This window comes from Apteryx mantelli, chromosome 12 (assembly GCF_036417845.1).
Source record: "Apteryx mantelli isolate bAptMan1 chromosome 12, bAptMan1.hap1, whole genome shotgun sequence".
Taxonomy (NCBI): domain Eukaryota; kingdom Metazoa; phylum Chordata; class Aves; order Apterygiformes; family Apterygidae; genus Apteryx; species Apteryx mantelli.
Genome location: NC_089989.1, coordinates 13,889,793 through 13,911,915, shown reverse-complemented (window position 1 = coordinate 13,911,915; position 22,123 = coordinate 13,889,793). Strand labels below are relative to the sequence as shown.

Sequence of the window (22,123 nt, the reverse complement as noted above, 5' to 3'; positions counted from 1 at the left end):
TTCTTGTGTGATGAGATTGGGAGGGGGGGCAGAACAGGCAATTTAAAGCAAACTTTTCATAGCATCCCATTATTGATTTAAATAACATGATCCTCCATCTTCAGACAGAGCAAACTCAGTCAGTCTGCAAGAACGGTAAATCTACAGTTCTGTGGTAAATATAAGATCAGTGTAGTTAATATGCAGATTAAAACAAACAAAATCAGTAATTGAGTGTGAACTGTAAATTTTCAGAGCTTTAAAATTTAGCACAATTTGGAAAGACTGATTTTCATGGTAGGGGGAGGGGAAGAGATACTAAAATACAGACTATTCAAACTGATAAGAAAAATTCCTTCTCTTTGATAGATGAGATTGAAATTGAGGAGGAAAAATGAGACTAATGGGAACAGCTTCAGTGAAAGTCAAGAGTAAACATGCACGCTTTCAGCAATACAAAAATGTGGAAGAGGAAGAAACACTACTTCAGTTTGCTTGTTTGGCTCACTTCCAATTAATGAAGTCTATTCCTCTGATCCTATGCTGGTTACCTAAGAAACTACAGGAGGTTTGAAGAGTTCTCATATCAAAACTGAACACATACTCAAGCAGTAGATGTAACACATGATGAATTTAGGCTTTTCCATTAAAAGAGGAATATGGTCATGCAAGTATTGTTCTATCAATTTACAGAATAAATCCAATCCTCCAACATGGAGAAGGTTAAGGAGAAAAAGAAGTAAGGAAAAGTAAGAGTTTACAGAGCTGTAACAGCAAAGTAGAGAGAATCTCCCACTAAATTCAGAAAATGTATTCACACTTACCTTTACATTGGGCTTCTTAACCGAAACACCTCTGTACCAACCTAAAACCAGATAAAACACACTATATTAAACTGTGATATTGCTTACTTTACACAGAAGCAATCTGACTGAAAACTATGCAATTACTGAGATCATTCTGAAAAAACACCGTGCCTCACACAGGTCCAACTTCCTAGGAGGAATACAAGCAGCTTGGTATTCTTCATAACTTCACTCGCAATCATTAGCCACTGTGGTAAGGACACATTCAGCACTCACGCAAGAATCTGTACTGAGCATTTTTCTTATATCGTGCTACATGAGTCAAGGAGGAAAAAGACATCATACATTTCTAATATTGTTTAAATAAATATAAATCCTTTGCATATGTCTGGTCTTATGTATGCACGAGAGACTAGAGAACAGACTTCAGGATCGAATTTCATAAAATCGAAAAATATCCTTGCATCCCCTATCATATAACAGCCCCAGACATGATAATAATCAGGAGTAAAAGCCAAAGCTGCAAAGGCTACAAATTAAACTGAAGAGCCTAATTGCTATTTTACACAGGTGAAACAACTTATGTCACTCCATGCAAGACAGCAATTCATCAGGGAAAAAGTCTTGAAAACACCCTCAATGGAAAAGCAGCACACTCCAGTTCTCACAGTGGACTAGCCTGCTCTTCCACTCCATAAGATGTGTAAAACTACCTTGCATCCTCATTAAAAATATACCACTCTTTCATATTTGGGTCTAATATTTCAACTCCAGAATGTAAAGCAAAAAAGAAAACCCACAAAAAACTATCCATCTTTTATAGATAGATAGATAGATATCTTCTTTATTAAATAAATTTCTTGTGAGAATAGGACATAACACAAAGACTTGATTTCCCAGGAAATTATTGCATATGCTCCAAAAGAAAGTTTTATCTTCAGTTTATTTCTTAGTTGGTCAAACTTCATGGCAATCATATCAGCATAACCACAGATTCTTTGGAGAATAAAGAAACCAGTTTGTTGGCTTGCCTTCTGAAGATACTTTTACACATTTTAAACTGGTATATTTCCCTTCAATCTTTCCTTTTAGGTAATGCTCTCCAGATCTTAGTTTTTCCTCTCTTTTTTAGTCTGGTTTAAAGGTTTTAGAGTCACCTTTTTCTAAGTTTCCTCCAGTTCCACTCAAGCAACATACAGTAAGCAGAGAGAAGAGCTCACCAGTCCCTGAAAGCACTGGTTTGTAAAATGTAATTCTTTGTTTGCTTACGATAAAAACCACGATAAAAATCCATATCTCAAAGTAAAAGCTATCAAATTGGAAAAGGTACAGTGCTCTTCAAGAGTGTGCGCATATTACATTTTTCACTAGAATCAACTCAAACTTTATTATAGAATTGATCTTAAATAGATCAATACCAAACTAATTAGATCTTTTAAAGGGAAAAATATAAATGTCTTTTTGAAGGAACATAATACTTGTTTTTAGAGATTTAATCATGATAGTCATCAAATCCAGGCAGATACTTGATTATTCAAGCTCACAACATGCACTACACAGTTTCACTTCAATATTGACTAAGGTCTTTAGATGTTACTATAATGCAAATAACCGATTGTAACACCTTAGATTTATGTCATTCAACTTTTAACGATACTTTGCCTTTAAGGACCACTGACTTCAAGGAGATGGTGATAAAAGATTTAAAATTAATAAACAGAAAAATATGGCTGTGAACTGATGAGAAGTTCGGGAATAAGTTAATATAAATCGATCAGAAGTATCCACAATCTAGGCAGATTGTCTAGTAATTACTATTAACTAATAAGAATTTGAGGATGGATGAAATTAATGCATAAGACCACAGTTAGAATACCCAAAACCCTCTACAGAGAAAGACTATGCTTCATAGATGTAATGCTTTCCCCACCTCCTTTACAGACAGCTAAGAATATTCTCAAACTGCTTGACCTCGTGGAGGACCACTTTTGGAAAATGAATCACTTTTAATGGAATTAAAAAATGGGAAGGTGTGTGGGGGGAGCTGCTAATAGAAAGGGGTGGGAAAGAAGTGAGTATGGTCAAACAGCTTTTCAAACTTAGGGAAAATTAGTTCTCCTTTTTGTATTTAAAATGAATATTTTAAATTATACTGATGCAAAAAAATTATTATAAAACAAGAGAGAAAACAGTTGCAAAGTTAACTAATGAGCAGTTAAGAAGTGCCAAGAATTAATATCACTTCTTTACTAATTCACCCCTTCTGTACTGACTGGCTGTGCTAGCTTTTCAGTATCTGCAACAACTAATGCAAGGATCCTTTCCAGATCTATTCATTACATAATCCTGATTCCTTTGCAACATCCTGCCCACATGTGCCACAACTGTGGAACAGTATCTTACAGAAAAGAGATAGTACGTGATCACATAATTAAAGACTTCAGTAAAATGTATTCAGTTCACCCAATTAACAGTAAGAGCTTAAAAAAAAAAGTGGTCTTCTGTACTAATTTTCTATTACAGGAGTTGAATATTGATTTGGTAGACAACAGAAGAAAGCTGGCAATCTGTACACTCAGACTATGAAAGTGAATTGAGGGGAGCGTCCTTTAATTGTTTTAAAGACTCAGTCTGTTCCCTATTTGTTCTTTTTTCAGCTCTGCCTTACCTACCCTTTTTCCTCTTTTCTTCCTTTTATCATCTTCTGTACAGTTCCCTCTCCCAATTTCTTCTCTGATGCCTTTTTTTAATTGCATCACTTGACTCTGCCCCTTTTTCCTAACTTGTGCTTCTGTTGCTCCTCTTCCTCCTATTCCCTTACCACATCAGGTGCATCTTTTTTTGCAATAAAGTAACACCTTCTGAGTGAAGGCATGGAAACTATGAATGCATTTAAGTGAGCATCGTTGATATGATACTGACGGAAGGCTAATGCTGTATTTCAAAATATGTTGACAGAACGAGGAATTTACTGTAAGAACACCAAAAATTAGTCCATTATAAGTAACATCCTAAGCAGTTCCTATTCTATATGGGATAGGAACTAGAAGAACACTAAATATATCCCTAACAAGTCAGACAAATTTCAAGCATATGTAGTATTCAAAATAAAGTAGATAAAAGAAGTTTGCTTGGAGTGTCATTGGTATCGTTGATGGTATTTCTGTTCGTTCTAGGATGTTTTCATCATTTTGTGATGGGCCAGGTAAGACAGGCCCAGGATGACCATACTGCTTACACCATAGCACAGTAACAACTAAGAAAGCATTATTACGTCTGGACATTTGCAAGAAGCTGGGGATGAATGGAGCCATGGATTGTCTCTTAATGTTGTGTCAATGTGTATTTATGGATACATGTCATGACAAAGTCACCTACTTTATAAGTTTAGATGAGCGGAGGTGTAGAACAAGACAAAAATTGTTTTAAGAAATTGATAATATGAGAGACATAACTCCTTAGTAAAACAGAAACTGTCAATGTGAGAGTCATGTATGCTTTTCCAATTTAACTGATTTTGGACACCTCAGTTGATGCTTTATACTTTCAGTATGCAGAAGACAAAGGTTTAATCCAAGTACCATGGAAGTAAGTGGAATCAATCATATCCATTCCAGTGTATTCTGGATAAGTCACCACATCTTAAAGCCCTGTTCCAACTTTGCTTTTACATGGACTCACTACAAGACAGCAGACAGCAGAGTATCTACTGCACAGTGCAGTAGATAAGCTAAATAGGTTACCTGAAGCAATATAGCCACACTGAATGGTCATCTGTGCCAACTAAACTCAAAGAACCTAAACACTACATTTCTAAAGGTGAAACATAAAACTTAGGAAAAAAAATACAATCCTTTACAACTGCTTTTTTCGATACTATCTAATGGTATTTGACCACAAGCCATCACAAGCGAGAAGTAGGCTATTCTACAGCTCTGTCTTCTTTATTATACCCTACACGGTAAATAATCCCTCAGAGAGCTGCAGGAAGAATTACTTCCATGATTAGAAAACTGCAGAAAAACAAAAGGAAAAGTGCAGCACTTTGCCTGTTCTCCCCACACATTACAAAGATGACTTGCCTATAACTTTTTCCTTCAAAATACATTCGCTGTACATACAGTTCACACTGTAGGGGACTTGCAAGTCAGTACTAGAAGCTAAAGAAAGTTTTACCTAACAGTGTACACAAGAATGTCCTCCCTTCGTTCCTTGGGTTTGTTCAGCTATAAAAGGTTCTAAGTTCATGCTGCTCAGTTCCTCTGAATGAGCGAAACCTAGAATGCCACAAGGCTTTTGAAGAGGCAGGACAAAAAAAAAGAGTATATACATCACCTACCTAAAATTTGGTAAATAACAAGTCTTTCTCCTTTAAACACTTGTTCATATGGAAATTCATAGTGTGGGCAGCTTGAAGCCGTATTGCTGAATCCCACGTACTCCTAGATAAAGACTGAAAGACAGCCTTTCCAAAGGTGGTATCGCTCTCAGGAGTCTCAGCAGTAGCGCGGCACTGAGTGAATTGCGAACAGAGTCCTGCGGCAGGTCTGCGCATCTTGGTGTCGCAATCTGCAGAACAGCTCCCAACACTGCTTGATCTTTACCTGGATATGCCTTGAACAAAACAGGCTATTCTTTCTTAAAGACACCTCATAACCCTTTTCAGATTCCCAGTTAACCAAGAAGAAAGCCTTCACGTGGAAAAAGCCAGTCCTTCTGACAACTCAACAGCAGACAAACAAGGGGTTCTCAGGAAAGGTATCGACCTGTTTTTCAGGAAAATAAAGCTCAAACACCCAGGCTGAGTTAAACAAAACAAAAAAACAAAAAACAAACAAAGACCCCACTCAGCTGCAGAAGAACAGAGAATAGGAAAACCAAAGGACTCCACAGACCATTTAAATCCTTGACATATAATATTCTGGAAATACATTATGTAAATATTTATGGTTACTCCTAAACATAAACTTGTGCTTAAAGAAAGCACCGCTAGTAGAATCCATCAGAAGAACTCAAAATCTCATAGCCCTAGCAAAAATAACAGCCACAAAAAGTCTGGTTGTAATAATTAACAAAGTCAACCAGTTGAGTCAACTAAAGAGTTTAAAGTTGTACCCATTTAAGACAAATCTTTTAGGTTTAAATGCCATTGAGAAAGTGACATTTCCCTAAGGGGAAGGTGAATTCTTTCACAAACAGGACAGTGATGGGACAGAAAATTAAACACAGTCTAAAGTCTCAGGAAAAAAAAAAAAAAAAAGCTGAAAGGAGAGAATGTTTTCATTCCCATCAAAACCACAAACCTTGATCATTAGCCAAGTATTTTAAATGGCATCCTTCCTTACTCTCTGAAGGAATCTGTTCTAGTCCCAAGGTCATGCAACAGTAGGGCTACCAGATCAGAAGAGCTAGATAGAGTTTGTAATAAGATCTGAGAGCAGATATAGGGTCCCTGGTTCTCCGTAACAGCAGAGACAAAAATCCAGAAATCAAAACTGTTTGAAACCTCATTTGGGCTAACCACATAAGAAATGGCCTTAGCCTATTTTATCCTGAAGATAATACTGAGTACAAAAAAAAGTTGGGAGATTATTTTCATGTATTAAAACTTTCTTGATCTGGGGTTCAAGAAAGTATCTAGAATAGAAAGACTAGCACTGTTCTAGAGCAAAGTTTGATCTTCAGGATACACTCAAGCTCAGAACTAAAGTCATTAAGACATTTATCATCTATAATCCATCAGCCTGAAACAACTGAGTGATTAGAACTCCTTGGAAGCTAATAAATTAACCCAATATCCAACACAGCTGCCCCAGATATTGCACAAACAAGTGTCCAAGGGAAGAATCTCACATCCCCTCAACTGCTGAAGGAAAGCACTGTGTCGTACGTTACTACTGAAATACACTGATTTACTACATTGGAAGAAAAGGTGCATGTAGTATAAGCTATTGCTTATAAGCTACTCCCATACTGACCACAGCCTTCGGTTCTCAAATTGGCAGAAAGGAGTTCTCCATCCTAGAAGGGAAGTGTCTGATCATACTGATTTTTAGCTGAATGAACCCTATACAAAAGAAGTGGGATTCAGAGTACACCTTAGAAATACTAGGGTAAATACATGAAAGATATTATGGTAAAAAGTATTTCACCTATTCTGTTTTGGATGCAGGTACACCAGGATACACCTACAGACAAAGCACTGAAAGCAGAAATGAAACTTAGAACCCCACGGTAACCATAGCATTGCATTGTACATTATCATAATGCAGAATTTAAAAGAAATTTTCTTCAAGAGAAGAATATTTCTTTCAATAGCTTAGACCTGCTTTTCCTACAAGAATAGCAGCAATGTGGCAGAATATGGAACTCTTTTATGTATACACAAGTTGTAAATTAATGATGAGGGTCCCATTTGTGAATTCCCAAATATACTTAAAACTTTTAATACTATGAAAAGTTCTACTAGAAATTTGGTAATCACATTTTGCATTATTTAACTTCTCTCTTAAGTCTTTATTTTTTTGCCCAAAATTTAAATTTTATGTTTCCATATCTATCATATACAATGAAAATGAATCTAAGTTTAGCCTGCAGGGTTGACAGGCTGTGGGGATTTTTTAATTTTTAACAAGTTTTTATTCCACTAATTGGGCAACCTAAAAAGACTGATAAAGAGTGGACAGTACCTTTTATTTATCTCTACTGAGGAAAAAAGCCAAAGACAAAGAAGAAAGACTTTGCAAAACTACTAGAAGCACCAATTTTGGAACAAAATCCCTAAAGTTTTTAGCTCAAGTCTCCCAAAACGGAGATGCCATGATGCTAAGGAAAAAAAAGTCACATCTGAATATAAACAAGGAAAAGGAGAATATACAATAGCAAATGATATAATAAAAATCTGCAAAAGAGTAAATGAAATAAAACCTATGCCTCCAGCTGCTTACCAGAGGGAGCCAAGAAAGGGAGACAACGAAGTAGAGCCAGACCCAGATGAGGGACACCTCTACCAAAGACTTGGATGGAAACGTGACCCACTTGTCAGTGGTTCAGAACATTCTTCAAAGGGAAATTTGATTTTTAGATTTAGGGAAATCTGATGCAAAAGGCAGCAGCAATCATGTTATAAACAACCCAATCCGCAAAGGAAGCCTGAGCCAAGAAGGAAATTTTTCTCACACGCTATGATGGCCATGGCCAAGCTTCTTTTATCACCTTCACAATGTCAAGGAAAGCAAAAAGTTGGAACAATTGCTGTCCTAGTCTGAGAGACTACCAAAAATTGTAGCAGGCAGAAGTGATTTCTAAGAATAAAAAAAAATCTGTGAAAACACAACAACAGTGCCACAGACTAGTAGTTAGATACGTGTTCTAGGTAACATGTTTTATTTCCCATCCCAATGACAATTGAATTAAATTGTGAAAATTTAATGTGAAAACAAGATTGCACATTTTGAAAAATATTTAAAAACTGAAAGGCAAGTCCAGATTTTTTTTTTTTAAATAAGCAAAACATGCAGCCCCACTGTTTCTCCTCAGCTTCATATGTTCAGAAGTTTCCCGATTTTTAAATCCAAAAGACATTTGTTCTTTAAACACAGAACCATCTCTTTAGACATTAGGCTTCTGTGTTTAAGAAAGAAAAAAAGTGTTTCAAGAAACAACTTTCAGCTATGAGACCACTGTCAGAAAAGAAAAAAAATCTAACCTACCGCAGCTATCTGTAAACTAAACAAACCCCCCTAAAATGATCTTACTCCCCCCATCTTTATCCACAACTTAAGAGCTTATTGAAAAAGACTGAATTTCTATTGCAAACGTACCAAAATATTTTATTATTTCAACCATTTCACTGGATGACATTTAGTTATTATGTTTAATGATTACAGATCTTCGCAATTGCTTGACAGCTAATGCTAAAACCATCTAGGAAAAAGGTAATGGCCGTCCAAGGGATAATTTGCATGTGAACTGTATTTATTAAAAAACACACAAAAAAAGAACACTTAGCCACTTATTCTTACTTTAGATTAGTAAGATTTTCCAGTACTATGAGCAACCTTCAAGTCTGGCAGGAAAAATACCTTTTATTTGTGGTACAAATGGCATAAATTGGCTTTACACATGTAGAAAAAGAGTATTTTTTCATATTCCCAATGGTTTTGCCTCCATAAGTTCAACTTTCCCTAGGACTTCCAAGTAGCTGCATATAACCAAAGCTGCACACTGCCGCTGCTCCTCAGCTGATTTATTAAAAGCAGGCAAAGTGGCTACCAGAAAGGAAAGGAAAAACAAAACAAAAACAATGAAAAAAACCCACACTCATTCTGGCTCTTGCCCAGTACAATCTTCTGGGGGCAAAGTCTGCAAACCAGCTTCCAAAGGACAGCAACGATAACCTGACTGCTGCTTAGAGAAGCACTGCACATGGACCACAGTAAAATGGTCAACCACAAACTTGCACAGTTCCAGGTTGAATATTTGATAAATGTTAGAGACAGAAACCAGATAAAGACTAGAAAAAGCAACAAGAAGTTTGCTCTCTGTTATCATTCAGATAAATAAGAGCCAAAGTCATTGCTAAAAACTGGGAAGAGAATAAAAAGCACGAATTTGGAACAGATAAATCAGCCTGTAGAATGACAAGTTTGGTGATTAATTCAACAACTAAAACATTATTATGAAAAATTAAATGAGATTATTAAATTAAACTGGAGCACACTGACCACCAACACAAGGGTACACTGATACTTACAATGCAAGCAAGGGAGGCTCGGGGGATTTAGCTCCCTCTCTCTTTGTACAGCTGATGGCAATGCCAAGAACCAAACTGGGGATGCTGTAAGCATGTATGCAAACCTCAGAAGCATACAAAGACAAAAAATGAGGTATCAATCCCCTTTATTACAGTCTGCAAGCCTTTAAGGCAAAACACTTCAGTGACAATGACAGATTTCAAATTTACTGCCCAAAATTTACTGGGGAGACAGGGAATAAAAGGGGACCAAAATCTATCACATAAGTCGTTTCCACAAAAAAACTACTTAAAAAAAAAAGTAGTAAAAAGGAACCTGACACGACTACAAAAATTAAGAGTGTTAGAGAAGACTTGAAAAACACAATCAAAACATGGCAAAAACGGAGATGGAAAGCACATCAGGCATGGTAACACATACTGTAGCAAAAGGAAATTAAACAGAGAAAGACAAAAGAGTGTTGGATACACAGGGTAAGAATGAGCTAGAAAGAAAGATCATCGACAGGCAAACACTATTTTTTGAGATGTAGTCTACACGTATACTTTAATAGTACTTCATTGTGTATGAAGCATCTTGCAAACAAGAAGGAAAAATAACTCTTTCAAGATAGGGCAGGAAATGTTTTGAAGCCAGAAACCTCCCTAAAATGCTTAAACTCCTATCTGGCAAACAGAGCATGGTTGTTCACCAGGTAGAACAGGAGGGAGGAAAAAATATAAGCCCTCTTTCCCATGGCATCTCCTCACCTTGTGATCTCAGGAGCATGTTCTCCTGGACTAGACAGAAGCAGGGCTAGCAGTCAGAGACAGTATCAAGAAGGTATACACATACACCATAAGCCACTGCTACCACTCTTACTTCTCAAAAGCAAAACACCAAGAAGCTGGTGACTGCCTTGCCCTATGGACAGCTTGCAGAAGGGCCTCGCTGACAGGCCTTTGGACAAACTCAGAAAGCAGAGGATATTCTCTGGCTGCAGGATATTCCTGCAGACCTTGTTGTCCTCACAAATAAGAATGTCCAAAGAGGTTGTCACATCTCTGAAGAACATCTGGTAAAGGTCTCCGGTCCTCAAGGTAAATTTGGCCCCAGTTCCTTCTTAACTCAGGCAGATGACCTGTCACTAACAGACATCTGGTCCTCAGAAGAATGATACGATGACCCCTCAAGCCTGGAAAGTGCACTAACTTTCTGCATTAGTATTGAGAACAGCATCATGCTCCTAACTACTGAACCAGAAGGCTCTGAGACCCAGCACCCAGTGTAACTCTCTCCTTTTCTGTAACCTTTCCTTCCTCCTCCTAGGCTGTCCGTGTTCCAAGGACTAGCTCTAATACAGCACAGCTGCCTAACCTTGGCTCAGACTTTGAGAAAACTGCTAATCTGCAAGAAAAAGCTGGGAAAAAGTCTGCAAGGAGAAGGGAAAAAAAGAAAACATAAAATTACAGCCAGCAATAGGATAGGATTGTGGAGACAGGGACCATTACTAGCTCAAGGATTCAACAAGAGAAACGCCAATATGGAAACATGTAAAAATCCTAACAGAAAAAAATAACAGGGAGTCTGTTAGTCACTGCTCTAAGTGCCAGCAGATTTAGTGGACGACGGCAGCTTAGGAACATTGAGGAACTGTTCCAGGGAGCAGCGGAGGCCAACGCTTTCCCTCCTGACTGACAAGTACCTGGCCAAAGCCTCCACTCTCTTTGGATGCCTTATTGGGGGTGACGAGCATAGTAATGTTTAGCCTTGTAGCTAAAACTATAATTTTGCTTATGTTAGACCATCAATAATTCCTTTCACCTTCTAAACTTTATATAATTGGCTTGCAGAGTCTCTTTGTGCACAGCTAAAGGTGCTCAAAGTGACCCAGAAAAGGGATGGTAACAGAGCTTTTGTAAAGACCTGATGCTGAGACAACTCAATGCCAAGACCACTCTGTTCTGAGCTTGATGCCCCCAGCAGTGCCAGGACTGGATGAGCAGCAGATGAATACTCCAACCCAGCCTGCCAACACTATGTCAGGGAGCAGCTTCGTGCCAGCAGAACCACAGGAAGATGCTAATAATGCAGCTAGAGATGCCATAACAAAAGCAGATGAGGTAGAACGTGATCTTAGTGTTTTGTCTTGGTCCTAGCCAAATAGAGGGAGGTCAAGATGACATTCCTGAGCTCCAAAAGGCTAATCTGAATAGCCAGGCAAGATTTTCCACAGTAGCTGTGAGGGTCCAAGAAATGTCAGCTCCACTGGCACGCTCCACAAAAGGCAAAGAGGAAAGGGGATATCCCCCACCAGGGACATCTTTCTTGGGGTAAATCAACATTTCTGGAAGTGAGTCAATTTGGCCAAGCCAGCTACAGCACAGCTCCTGACTCCAGGTGACAGGAAGCCACAGCAATGAAAGTCTTGAAGTGTGATTCCTCATTCATCCCTAGGTGCAAGCTGGAAGTAGAATATTACCCTTACGGAAGACAGCAAAACTAACAGAAACATTCTATGAAGGCATTAAAACCTCAAACTGGCAAGGAAAATTGTTATAAAAAAAAAAAATCAAGCAGAAAATTCTAACAGCAGAATGACTAAGAGAAAGTGAAATGATAGCTGATGCTATGCACCAAAGAGTAGAAGGGGAGGGTCTAGAAAGCAACCTCTACGGTTACTGCAAAGAAAAACTCTCAGTCTCTCAGTGTAAGCAATATCTGCTGCTTGAATGTATTTAGGGACTCAACCTCTCCCTCCCTCTCCACACCCTGCCCCAAAAAGAAACCCTTGAAGGGAAAAAACACTTTTACAGAAAGCTGTGGAACTTCTGTATGTCTCAAATACTGGAAAGCCTTCATTTGGCCACACTTTCACTGCTAGAGATAACAGAAGGAAATTTTAAATATAATACATGCATGGCTTAGGAACACTATTATCATCATGCACACAAACCATGTGAATAAAGATACTTGTGTAGATACCAGAATTTGCATGGGCAAGGTAATATTCTAATTGGTGCTTGAGGCTTCAGCTACTTGTTTCTCCTTTGAATATACAGGGCCTCAAGCTAATAAAGTCACTGAAGTTGTAGCATTTTTAATCTAAAGAAAATTGCTTCCTAGCAATAGAAATATATGGACAAGACAGTCTTTCTAAGCTTACTCAGAGTGCCACTACTCATAGCCACACTTGCTGAGAACTGATTATACCAATGTCTGTACTTAAGATCGTGTGTCAGCAAGGAATGAAGATACTTTGTCATCTAAACAAGGGAAGAAAATTCCTCTGTGGATTTTTCTACTACCCTTTCCGCCTGTATCAGTCAGCTTACTGTGATACCCTCCCCATCAGGTTAATGCTGGTGTGTCAGTTCAAAGAAGGATATTCATCTTGCAAATCTATCAGTGACAGGCAACAGCCATGTGACTTGAAATAGAAAGTGTTCTTTGAGATATGTAGTCTGCAAATATATATTTCAAATAGCATGTATACTCAAGCCCTGTACCTCGAGACCAGAAAGCTCTGCCTCTCAGCATCTATCAGTGGCTTACTACAACCTTTCCCTTTCTCCTCCTCAATGCATGGCATGTAGAGCCGAGAACACCACTTACTGTTTCAATTCTTTCTCGGTGGCAGGGTCATACTAGGAAGGACTCAGACAGAGAGGAAAGCTGTGAAAGGCAAACATACATATGGCTGACATCCTGAAGAATATTCGTTACCAGTAGGAATCCCTTTGAGTGAGACCACTGGAGTGCCAATTCATGCAAACTAACTATAAAACTGCCCTAGTAGCATCACATGCTTTAGAGACAGCATAATGTTTGGTGAAACCTTAGACTGAGCTCTTGGTAGCTTCACAGGAAAGGCAGACTTTAATCCACAGGTTTGAAACCTGTCATGTTGAATTACTGGGGCAGGGGGAGGTGAAGGGGCAGATTTAGACAGAGTTAGAAAATAGCAATTTAGAACTTTGTGGCCTGGTTTGAAAAGCACACAGAGCAACAGGACACACAAGTGACTGAAATTCAAAAATTCCAACTTCAAGCAGATGCACAAAATCCATACTAATAAGAGACAAACATGCTTCCTTAAACACTTAAAAAATGCGGACAACCACAATGAAAAAGCCATTTATTAATATCTTATCAGTTGGTATTTATACTTTTTAGCCTTAAAGAGAAGAACTCAAAAGCTCCATTCCTTTATTGCATATATATCTGTACACATACACACACTTTTACTCTGCATATACAAAACTTAGCTGCAAGGGTACTTGAAAAAGAACTTGATGTAGGAAAATCCCTACTCTCTAAATCAATGTGCTCTAAATATAGTAACTGCTTTTTATGCCAGTTGCTCCAAAACAGCACTTTCTGTAATAGTTATTGAATAACTCATTTTGATTAAAAGTACATTCAGAAGTACAACTAGTATTTGAATTTTGTCACCATGGATTTCTTCAGTGAGTCTCAGAAATCATTAAGTCACTAGAAGGTTTGCATGTATATGAATCCTTTTTGCCCAGAGAGCAAAGTCCCTACTATGGAGAATTATGCCCGCTGTTTCAAAAAGCGAAGCTGAAACAACAATGGATCTCCTGCTGACACTCACGGTAACCCTTATTTGTGTGGGTTAACATTAATTTATCCAGTCTGTCCAGGCACGAGAATCCCAAGCAAATAATGCAGAGGTCAAAGATGGAGTCACATTTCATGCTAATCTTGCAAGACAAACCAAGTACTGCATTAAACAACCTCTTAAACCACAACGCTTGAACATTTTTTTTCCTTTTAATAAGCTACTTTGCATGTTTTGTATGCTTTTTTGTATAGTTCACACATGCAAAAGCTGTAGCACAGACCACCTGAATATTTAGTGTACCATGTTGTGGAGTTCCAGATGTTACCAAAATTAATGCATCTTTTCAGTCTCCTAACTCTTACTGCTAAATATCCTGTCATTTTCTTTGCAAAGTAGAGGGAATTTCCCCTCCTGCCCCCTTCTCCCCCCCCAACCCCAACACATTTGCAAAAACACCTCCCCCAGTCCAGAAAACTCTTTCCCAGAGCCTCCTTTCTCAACCGTTCAAAGAACGGCACAGATTTCCTTTGAGGAATCTTCCCCCAAAACTACTGGCAAAGGAAATTATACAGAGTATAATTATTATAACATTGTAAGGAGATACTGCATTATCCTTTTGCTTTTTTGTAACAAGCAGCTCTTTTGATATCATGCCTTTGTTTTCCAAAGTTTTGAAAGTATCCTGGATTACCAGCAATGGTTTGAAAATAACATGACCATCAAAGCTTTCAACAATATGCACAGTTCCTCCCTATGCTAGTAGTTAACTCTTCCTCACTAATTCACCAGACCTGGTAGCATGACTACAAGCAACACTTAGTGCTGGAGTAAGGCTTACCTCATTACAACACATATTAAAATATTTATGTTGTTCTTAGGTGTACACATATTAATACTATATATAATAGATTAATACATTGTATAATTATATATTAATATGTAATACTATATATAATAATATATAATACTTAATACATATTGATTACAACATGCTTCTCTGCAGATTAAACACTGTCACTGAACTGCAAAACCCTCATTCAACAGAAAATTTTTTATACATGTAGATGAAGAAGCTATATTACTTTCCTAGAAAAAAAACATGCAGAGGTCACTTTTTCACTAAAGAGTAAGCCAGTATGTAAACAAAATCTCTGAATACAACAGAAAAGCATTAAGAACAACAGACAGTTTGGGGCATGAAGCAATCTCCTGAAGAAGCATGCAGAGGGTTTCTATAGCAAATTTAACACTGAAGATGAAAAATGAATGTAAACTAGAACACAAAACCAAACTTACAACTTTGTAGAATGTCAAGTTGGAATTCTAATTTGAGAATATGAACTTTGAATTTATGCTTTTAACATTTCAGGATTAAGGTTACACTATTCCATTTCAAACGCTATAGTGAAATGTGTTCTCATACTGTATCTTGTCAAACTACTCCTCAAAAGCATTGCAAACATGTTTCATACCACTTGCTTATTTTGAACATTAGAATAAAAATCATTGTCTTTAAAATTTTAAAAACATCCACTTCAATCAGACTATTCAAATGAATAAAACAAAAGACCAGGACATTCAGTCTATTCACACGGAGACATCTCCAGCCACATAAGGAAGAACTGTAGTTATAACATTTAAAATAGCATTTTCCTCTAGGTAGAAAAAGAGCACAGGAATATAAATGCACAGCAATCCTCCCTAAACCATTATTCTTTGTTTTTTCCAGTATTGGTCCCAAATCACCAGCTACTGTATTTCCTAACTAATATTTTTCATATGCTCAGATGTTTCTAAAAATAAACACTGGTAAACTGAATTGAAATACATAAAGAAAACAGTGAGAAAATATGGTAAAAAAATTCAAGATACTGATTCTACACTTAGAATGATGAAAACTCACTGAAAGACCCAATTCCAATACAACAATCAGGTCAGGGTTCAACATTTTCTGGACAGATGGTTAACTTAAAACACACTGACCCCCTATCAGACTGGATTAGTGCCAAGAGCACTCAGCCTTTCCTACAGAAAGTGGGTCAGATCAGGTCTTATCCAAGTGCTTTGATTTGATGCATCATGACTCCGAAACAACTTATTAAAAACTGCTATATTAAAGAATTTGTACATGTTTATAAAGAAAACAAGATTCTCTTTGGGCATCACACTTACCTTCACATTTCTCTAGGATCTGGACAGTTTCACCTAGTTCCAGGACTAAACCTTGTGGTACGGCTCCTCGGAAGCTGCATATCACTAGAGGGTGGGGGAAAAAAAAAAAAAAAGAGAAAGAGACACATGAGGGATGAATCTTTGCATGAATTTTTCTTTTAAGCATAGCACATTAGCTCGCTCCTTACATAAAAATAGCTGTCCAGAAAACCTGTCAGCCCACTTTTCCTTATCAGATATCTTTATTTTAGCCCATATCACAAGTTAAGCTCAGCAGCAACATAAAAGCTGGGGCGTTTTTTTAAGAAGATTTTTGAATTAAGCATGTAAGGCTTGTAATGATTTTAATCACTAACCCCAAACGAACTCGTAATGTAAATAAAGATTTCCTCGTCTCACAATTCTTACTCTTACAACTCAATAGAACAGGCAGTCCTGACTTAACAAGGGTCAAGAATTTTATTCTTGAGCATTAAACAATAGAACAGGAAGTCAGCGGCAGGAATTACTTTCCTCCAAAATTGTAACTCATCCTTAAGTACCATCTGTGGAGCTAGTATATTGCAAAAATCCTAAATATAATTATGTATATTAATATGAATATATCATACAGTACACAAGAATCTGTACTTTTCATAAACACTGAACCACCAAGATTGTATTCATCTCAAATATTTTCCCAAATATCTTTAGCTTTCATTATCCAGGGAAAAACCAGAAAACATGAATACCAATTTTTAAAAAAATTACACAATGAACCTCAATTTTGCAAACAAATTTTAAAATTTTGTAATAACATATAATAATATATTCTTTAATCAAAATAATGGTTATTAAAACACAATAGGGGCACAGGTATGGATAGTTACTGGAAGCATGACATCAAAAAAAGGATAAACTACAAATAAGGTTTCTCTGGTTTTTCTTTTTTCAAGTCTCCTATGTCTCAGCATCAATGTTTAAAAACTCATTCAGACACAGATTTAATGTACTCATCCAAGTACCTTGTTCTAAATACACATGCAGACAGGGAGTGCTCCCTATATTCTACCTACACACCTAGTGGAGTCCCAAGAGTTGAAACAGTGACCTCCAGTGGGCAATGTCCTTACTTTTTCCTATTAAAGAGGGAACACTCCCCTTTAAATGTAAATACTTAAACTATGGTTGCAACTCTCATGTGACAGAGGCTGCATTTCAGGTCCTCCCTGAGTACCTTTATGTCAGAGCCATTGAACCTCCTAGGTGTGCAGGGCTTAGAAGAGCTAATGAGAAAGTCCAAAGTCCACAGAAAGAATTCCATGGAAACTAAGATTTTCTGCACCATCTAACACCAAGGATGTTTCTTGAACCTTGAATTTCCAAAAAATATATAGAATAGCAAAAAAAAAAAAAAAAAAAAAAGTCAACCAAAAGAAGTTTCAGCTCCATACACAGGTCTCAAAGGGGAGGGGGCAAGAAAGAACAAACTACACACAGGCAGTAGGCAAACACCCACACAAGTGAGAGGAACAGGAGAAAGAATATGAATCAAAATCTGAACAGAACAAAACAGCATCGAATGTCTGTTCTTCCGCCGTGAGACTCGGAGCAGAGTGTTTTAACTAACGGGGGGGGGGAAAGCAGAGATCCCACCAACAGACCTGAACTGGTCTCTCGGCTCTTTGGGCCCAGAAGCCACCGCACGTTAAAGCGGGTTTTAAAACTCTTGTTTACATCAGATAGGATAAACATAAAAAAAAGACTCCAGATGGGAGTAACATAGATAATATAACCCAAAAAAACACTAGTGCAAGAATAAGCTTGTCAGCATACTGGATTCAGTTTTTACTCTTGGAGGAGTAATAATTTTTAATCTAAACACATAAATGCATATGGAAAATATGAAATAATTTAACTGTTCTGGAGAAAACAGATTACAGAGAAGACTGATAACTGACTTGTGCCCTTACCACAGAGATTTTTTTTTATAGGAAATGGTCATCTACAAACTCTCCATCAATCAACAGGCCTCAATTATTTCTTACAAGATCCATCTCCTTAGTCACCACAGAGTAAAGAAGTAACGTATCATCAAAATAGCCATAAGCTAAAAAGCCTAACTTCCACCCGCAGGGAACAGATCTGAATGATCACTCTTGGGTTTCAAGCCAGACTGTTGTAACATTCAACAACTATTTTCAGATATTAAACCCCCTCTCCATCCATCAGTTTCCTCCCACAAAACTTCATTTTGGCCAGCCGTTGAAGCCATTCTGCTAAGGAGGAATACTTTCAAGTAGCACCATGTACCACCTGCAGGAACCAGCTCCAAGTCAGATTCCTTAACTGGGGTACTTGAACTGTACCAAAGTGGTCCACAGCAAAAGAAACTCTTACCTCTACACATTTGTAAATTCTTAATAAGAAAAAAAACATGAACATATTCACACCGGCAGTTAATCCTCTAACTCAACAGAGAGCAGGAAGGGATTGGGTGTATCACATATGAGAATGGATAAAGTTGAAATCATAATTTGGAAAGCCAAAGATATAGCAGGAGAGGACAGATTGAAAAGTTTTCCTTGGCTAAGCGCATGCCCTGACAGTATAAGCAGCTGCATAATGTAAGTCACTAGCAGTAAGAGAAATGGTTTTAAAGAACAGACTTAAAGGACACATGGACAAATAACGCTATCTTGAGAAAGAGTCAATAATGTCTTTGCATAAGCAAGTCATTCCTCACTGAGCTTGTCCGTGATAAAGTGCAAAGGTATTTGCACAGATAAATAACTAGCCAAAAGTTAGGAAACAAGAGAAGCAAGCAGTCTGTTTTCTTAGTAAAGATAGACTGATCAGCAAGCTCTTAAGGGATCAGCGTTGCAGCCTGTTCTGCTTAAAATACTTTTAAATGATCCAGAGAAGCAGGCCAATAAGCAAGGGACAAAGTTTGCTGATGTCGCTTAAGCTATGCAAGGTAGCAGAGAGTTGCAGAAAGACCTAACAATACTAGGAGTGCAAACAGCAGATGGACACCATTTAGTTGACCTACGTGGCGTTTCACAAGGGAAAAACAGTCCTAACCTCACATAGCTAGTTGAGAGCCCTCATTTTGTATTGCCACATTGAGCGAAACGTTGGAATTTTATTAGAGGTTCTTGTTATAAGTGCAACCGTACTCTCTCCATCCCTTTCAGCTGTCAGTCTTACTGATTTATTCATATTCTGGTTAATAATGCATCATATAAAAGCCCCTATGCAGTCTTTGGTATCTCTTGTCTCACTTCTTTCTACCTTTTCTTATGCTGCTTTACCTTTTGAGGCTGAGGTGCTGACACTTGTCAGTCGCACGGAGAAGGTGAACAAGGAACAAGCGTTAATCATTTCTTCCAGGACAAAATAGCAAAGTAGTTCAGAGCCTTAAAAAGTGCTTTTTCCACACAGTGCATTGTTAAACTGTGAAACTCCTCACAGGATGCTGTGGCTGCTAAAAGTTCACCCAAGTCCAAAAGGAAATAGGACAAACTGATGGAAGAAAAACCAGAGAGCTATTAAGTGTATTGCCTTAGGCTAGAAAGTCCCTGATCCACAAATTACTTAAGTCTTGGGAAAATCTCACATGTGCTTATCCTGTTGTGCCACTATTCTGTAAACACCTGCTATTCGTTGCTATCAGGGATAGGATGCTGAATGAGAGGGATATTTGACTCGACTGTTACAGTCTTTCTCACGCTTTTATTACGGAATCGCTGCCTGAGCTTCTGTTGCCCCTTGCTATCCACCAACTTGTGACCTCGTCTGAACACTATTATGACAAGAAGAGGGGAAACAATTCACAGGTAGAGAAATATTAAATTAGATTTCACACGTGTCATTTTTATTCTCTGCTGCCTACCTAAATAACAGAAGCTCTGATTTTTGTTTTGCAGTGGTATAATTTAAAATAGAGTTTTCTTTTGTAATTCTTTCTAATCCAACTTCCTATGTCCCAGCCTCCCAATCCAGTTTCACCTGGTTCTCAACTCCTCCAAAGATCATTTTTCTTCTCAAATAGATTATTTCAATTACATGATAAATCTAGTAAGAAAATTGGGTCACATTTTTTTCCCCATGAACTCTGGGAAAAGCCAGAAGAAAAACAGGAAAATGCCAGACTGCTGTTCAGCCCACTACATCCATGTAGAAGGTCATGCAGAATTTAGCTGCTTAATTCCCCCAAACATCAAGTTTTCTTAGTATATAAACAAAACTACTTTCCAGCACAATGAACTGGCACAGACATGTGCGTTCTGCATATTGTTTCTAATTTGTTTTCAACCTATTTCTATACATTATAGTAAAGCCTATAAACATATTTTAACATTGCATAATGCATTATTTACAATGTAAAATACAATTTCAGCCCATGATAAGCCAATATTTGTTTACACAAAAACCAGCCATTTTACCACCCTTTCTCTTCCTGCCTTCCCTGATATACCAATGTAAATTCCAAGTATTTATTTAAATGAAGACAAACAAGAGGAACAAATTTGCTTCAAGATATTTCCATGATTTCATTATCCTCTTTTCTTTCCCCAGATCTAGATTATATTTCTCTAACCATAAAGTTGGGTTTTGTAATTATTTGGATCTTGTTTATTTCTCAAGTTTTCTCTTCTGCAATAGAAAACACTGCTGCTAGAACACATCGAACATGCTAAAATACATCTTGTTATTCTTTAAATCTTGGCCTCACCAACATTTTGCAATGAGGAATTCTACAGGTTAACTTTGGAAAAAGCAATTTTTCATACTGTTAGCTGTGAATTTGCCATTCTTAAGTTTCATTGGGTCTTTTCAGCTGTGTAATGTGACAAAAGAAAAAATCTTAAACTACCTTCTCTGCAATAGTCATTACTTTGCAAACTTTCAGCATATCTTGGTTTATTCATTGCTTCAAAAGAGAAATTTTCTTGGCCTTTGTGACAGTTTTTTTTCAAATTCTCTACTCATTATTACTACATCACTAAAATGCAGCTAATATTTTTTAGATGACATGAACAAACCATAGGCAAGTCTTTCAGGTTAAAGTATGCCATTTAATTTTCATAGTTGCTTTGTACTACAATCAACGTGCAGTTACTCAGGCTATGTATTAATCATGTCCTAAGTACGTCTTCAGCCAAACTAATTCCAGAAGCGATGACAAGGGTAATAAAAAGGAGAAGCATGGATGCATTTGTGTGGTTCCCTACCCAAATTAATGAGCTCTGTATCTTACCAATTTATAATCAATCTGCACAGACTCCAAATTTTGTTCTGTGCTACAAATTTCAAAGTTCTTCTGAAGTTTTCTGATGCTGCATGTATTTTAGGCTTCAAAATACATAATTATATTTTAAACTTACACCTCTATCACATCAGCCAAGCATTCTGTATTTATGTTTATTATTGGGTAAACACATAAATGTGTTATATCTCATTATAATGGGTCTGAAATTCAATTTTTCTTTCTTTTTTTTAAAGTTTGAAACAAAGATGTCACATGCAACAGTCTGGCAAATTAAGCAAACTTTTTTTTTTAAATTTACAACTGCTACATTGCAAAAAAAAATCAAAAACACTTAAGGCAAATCAAGTAGACTGAACAGATCTTTCTGAAAAACACTTATTACATGAATAAAAGTACAGCAGAAACAGTTATCTGAATTCCAGACTCGTTTCTGTAACTCTGTAGTTTATTTTCAAACTTGGGAAAGAGTTGCAAAGTGATACTTTGTACATGATACTTATTCCCCACTAAATATCTCTTCTTAACCCAATTCTCACCACACAAAGAATTACTGTAACTTCTTAAGTAGTCTACACTGCAAGACTGTATA

General features: G+C 37.2%; 1 protein-coding gene across 1 annotated transcript in view; it reads right to left on the bottom strand.

Annotated features, from left to right (window-relative positions):
- The window catches only part of DOCK3 (dedicator of cytokinesis 3), a 201,483-nt gene extending 181,840 nt beyond the window's left edge, over positions 1-19,643 (bottom strand). Inside the window, exons 1-3 of the mRNA XM_067303645.1 lie at positions 19,574-19,643; positions 16,281-16,364; positions 804-844 (exon numbers count right to left, since the gene is read on the bottom strand). Of these exons, the coding sequence (XP_067159746.1) occupies positions 804-844; positions 16,281-16,364; positions 19,574-19,643 (195 nt within the window). The remainder of the gene's footprint in view (positions 1-803; positions 845-16,280; positions 16,365-19,573) is intronic.
- Positions 19,644-22,123: the final 2,480 nt, after the last annotated feature.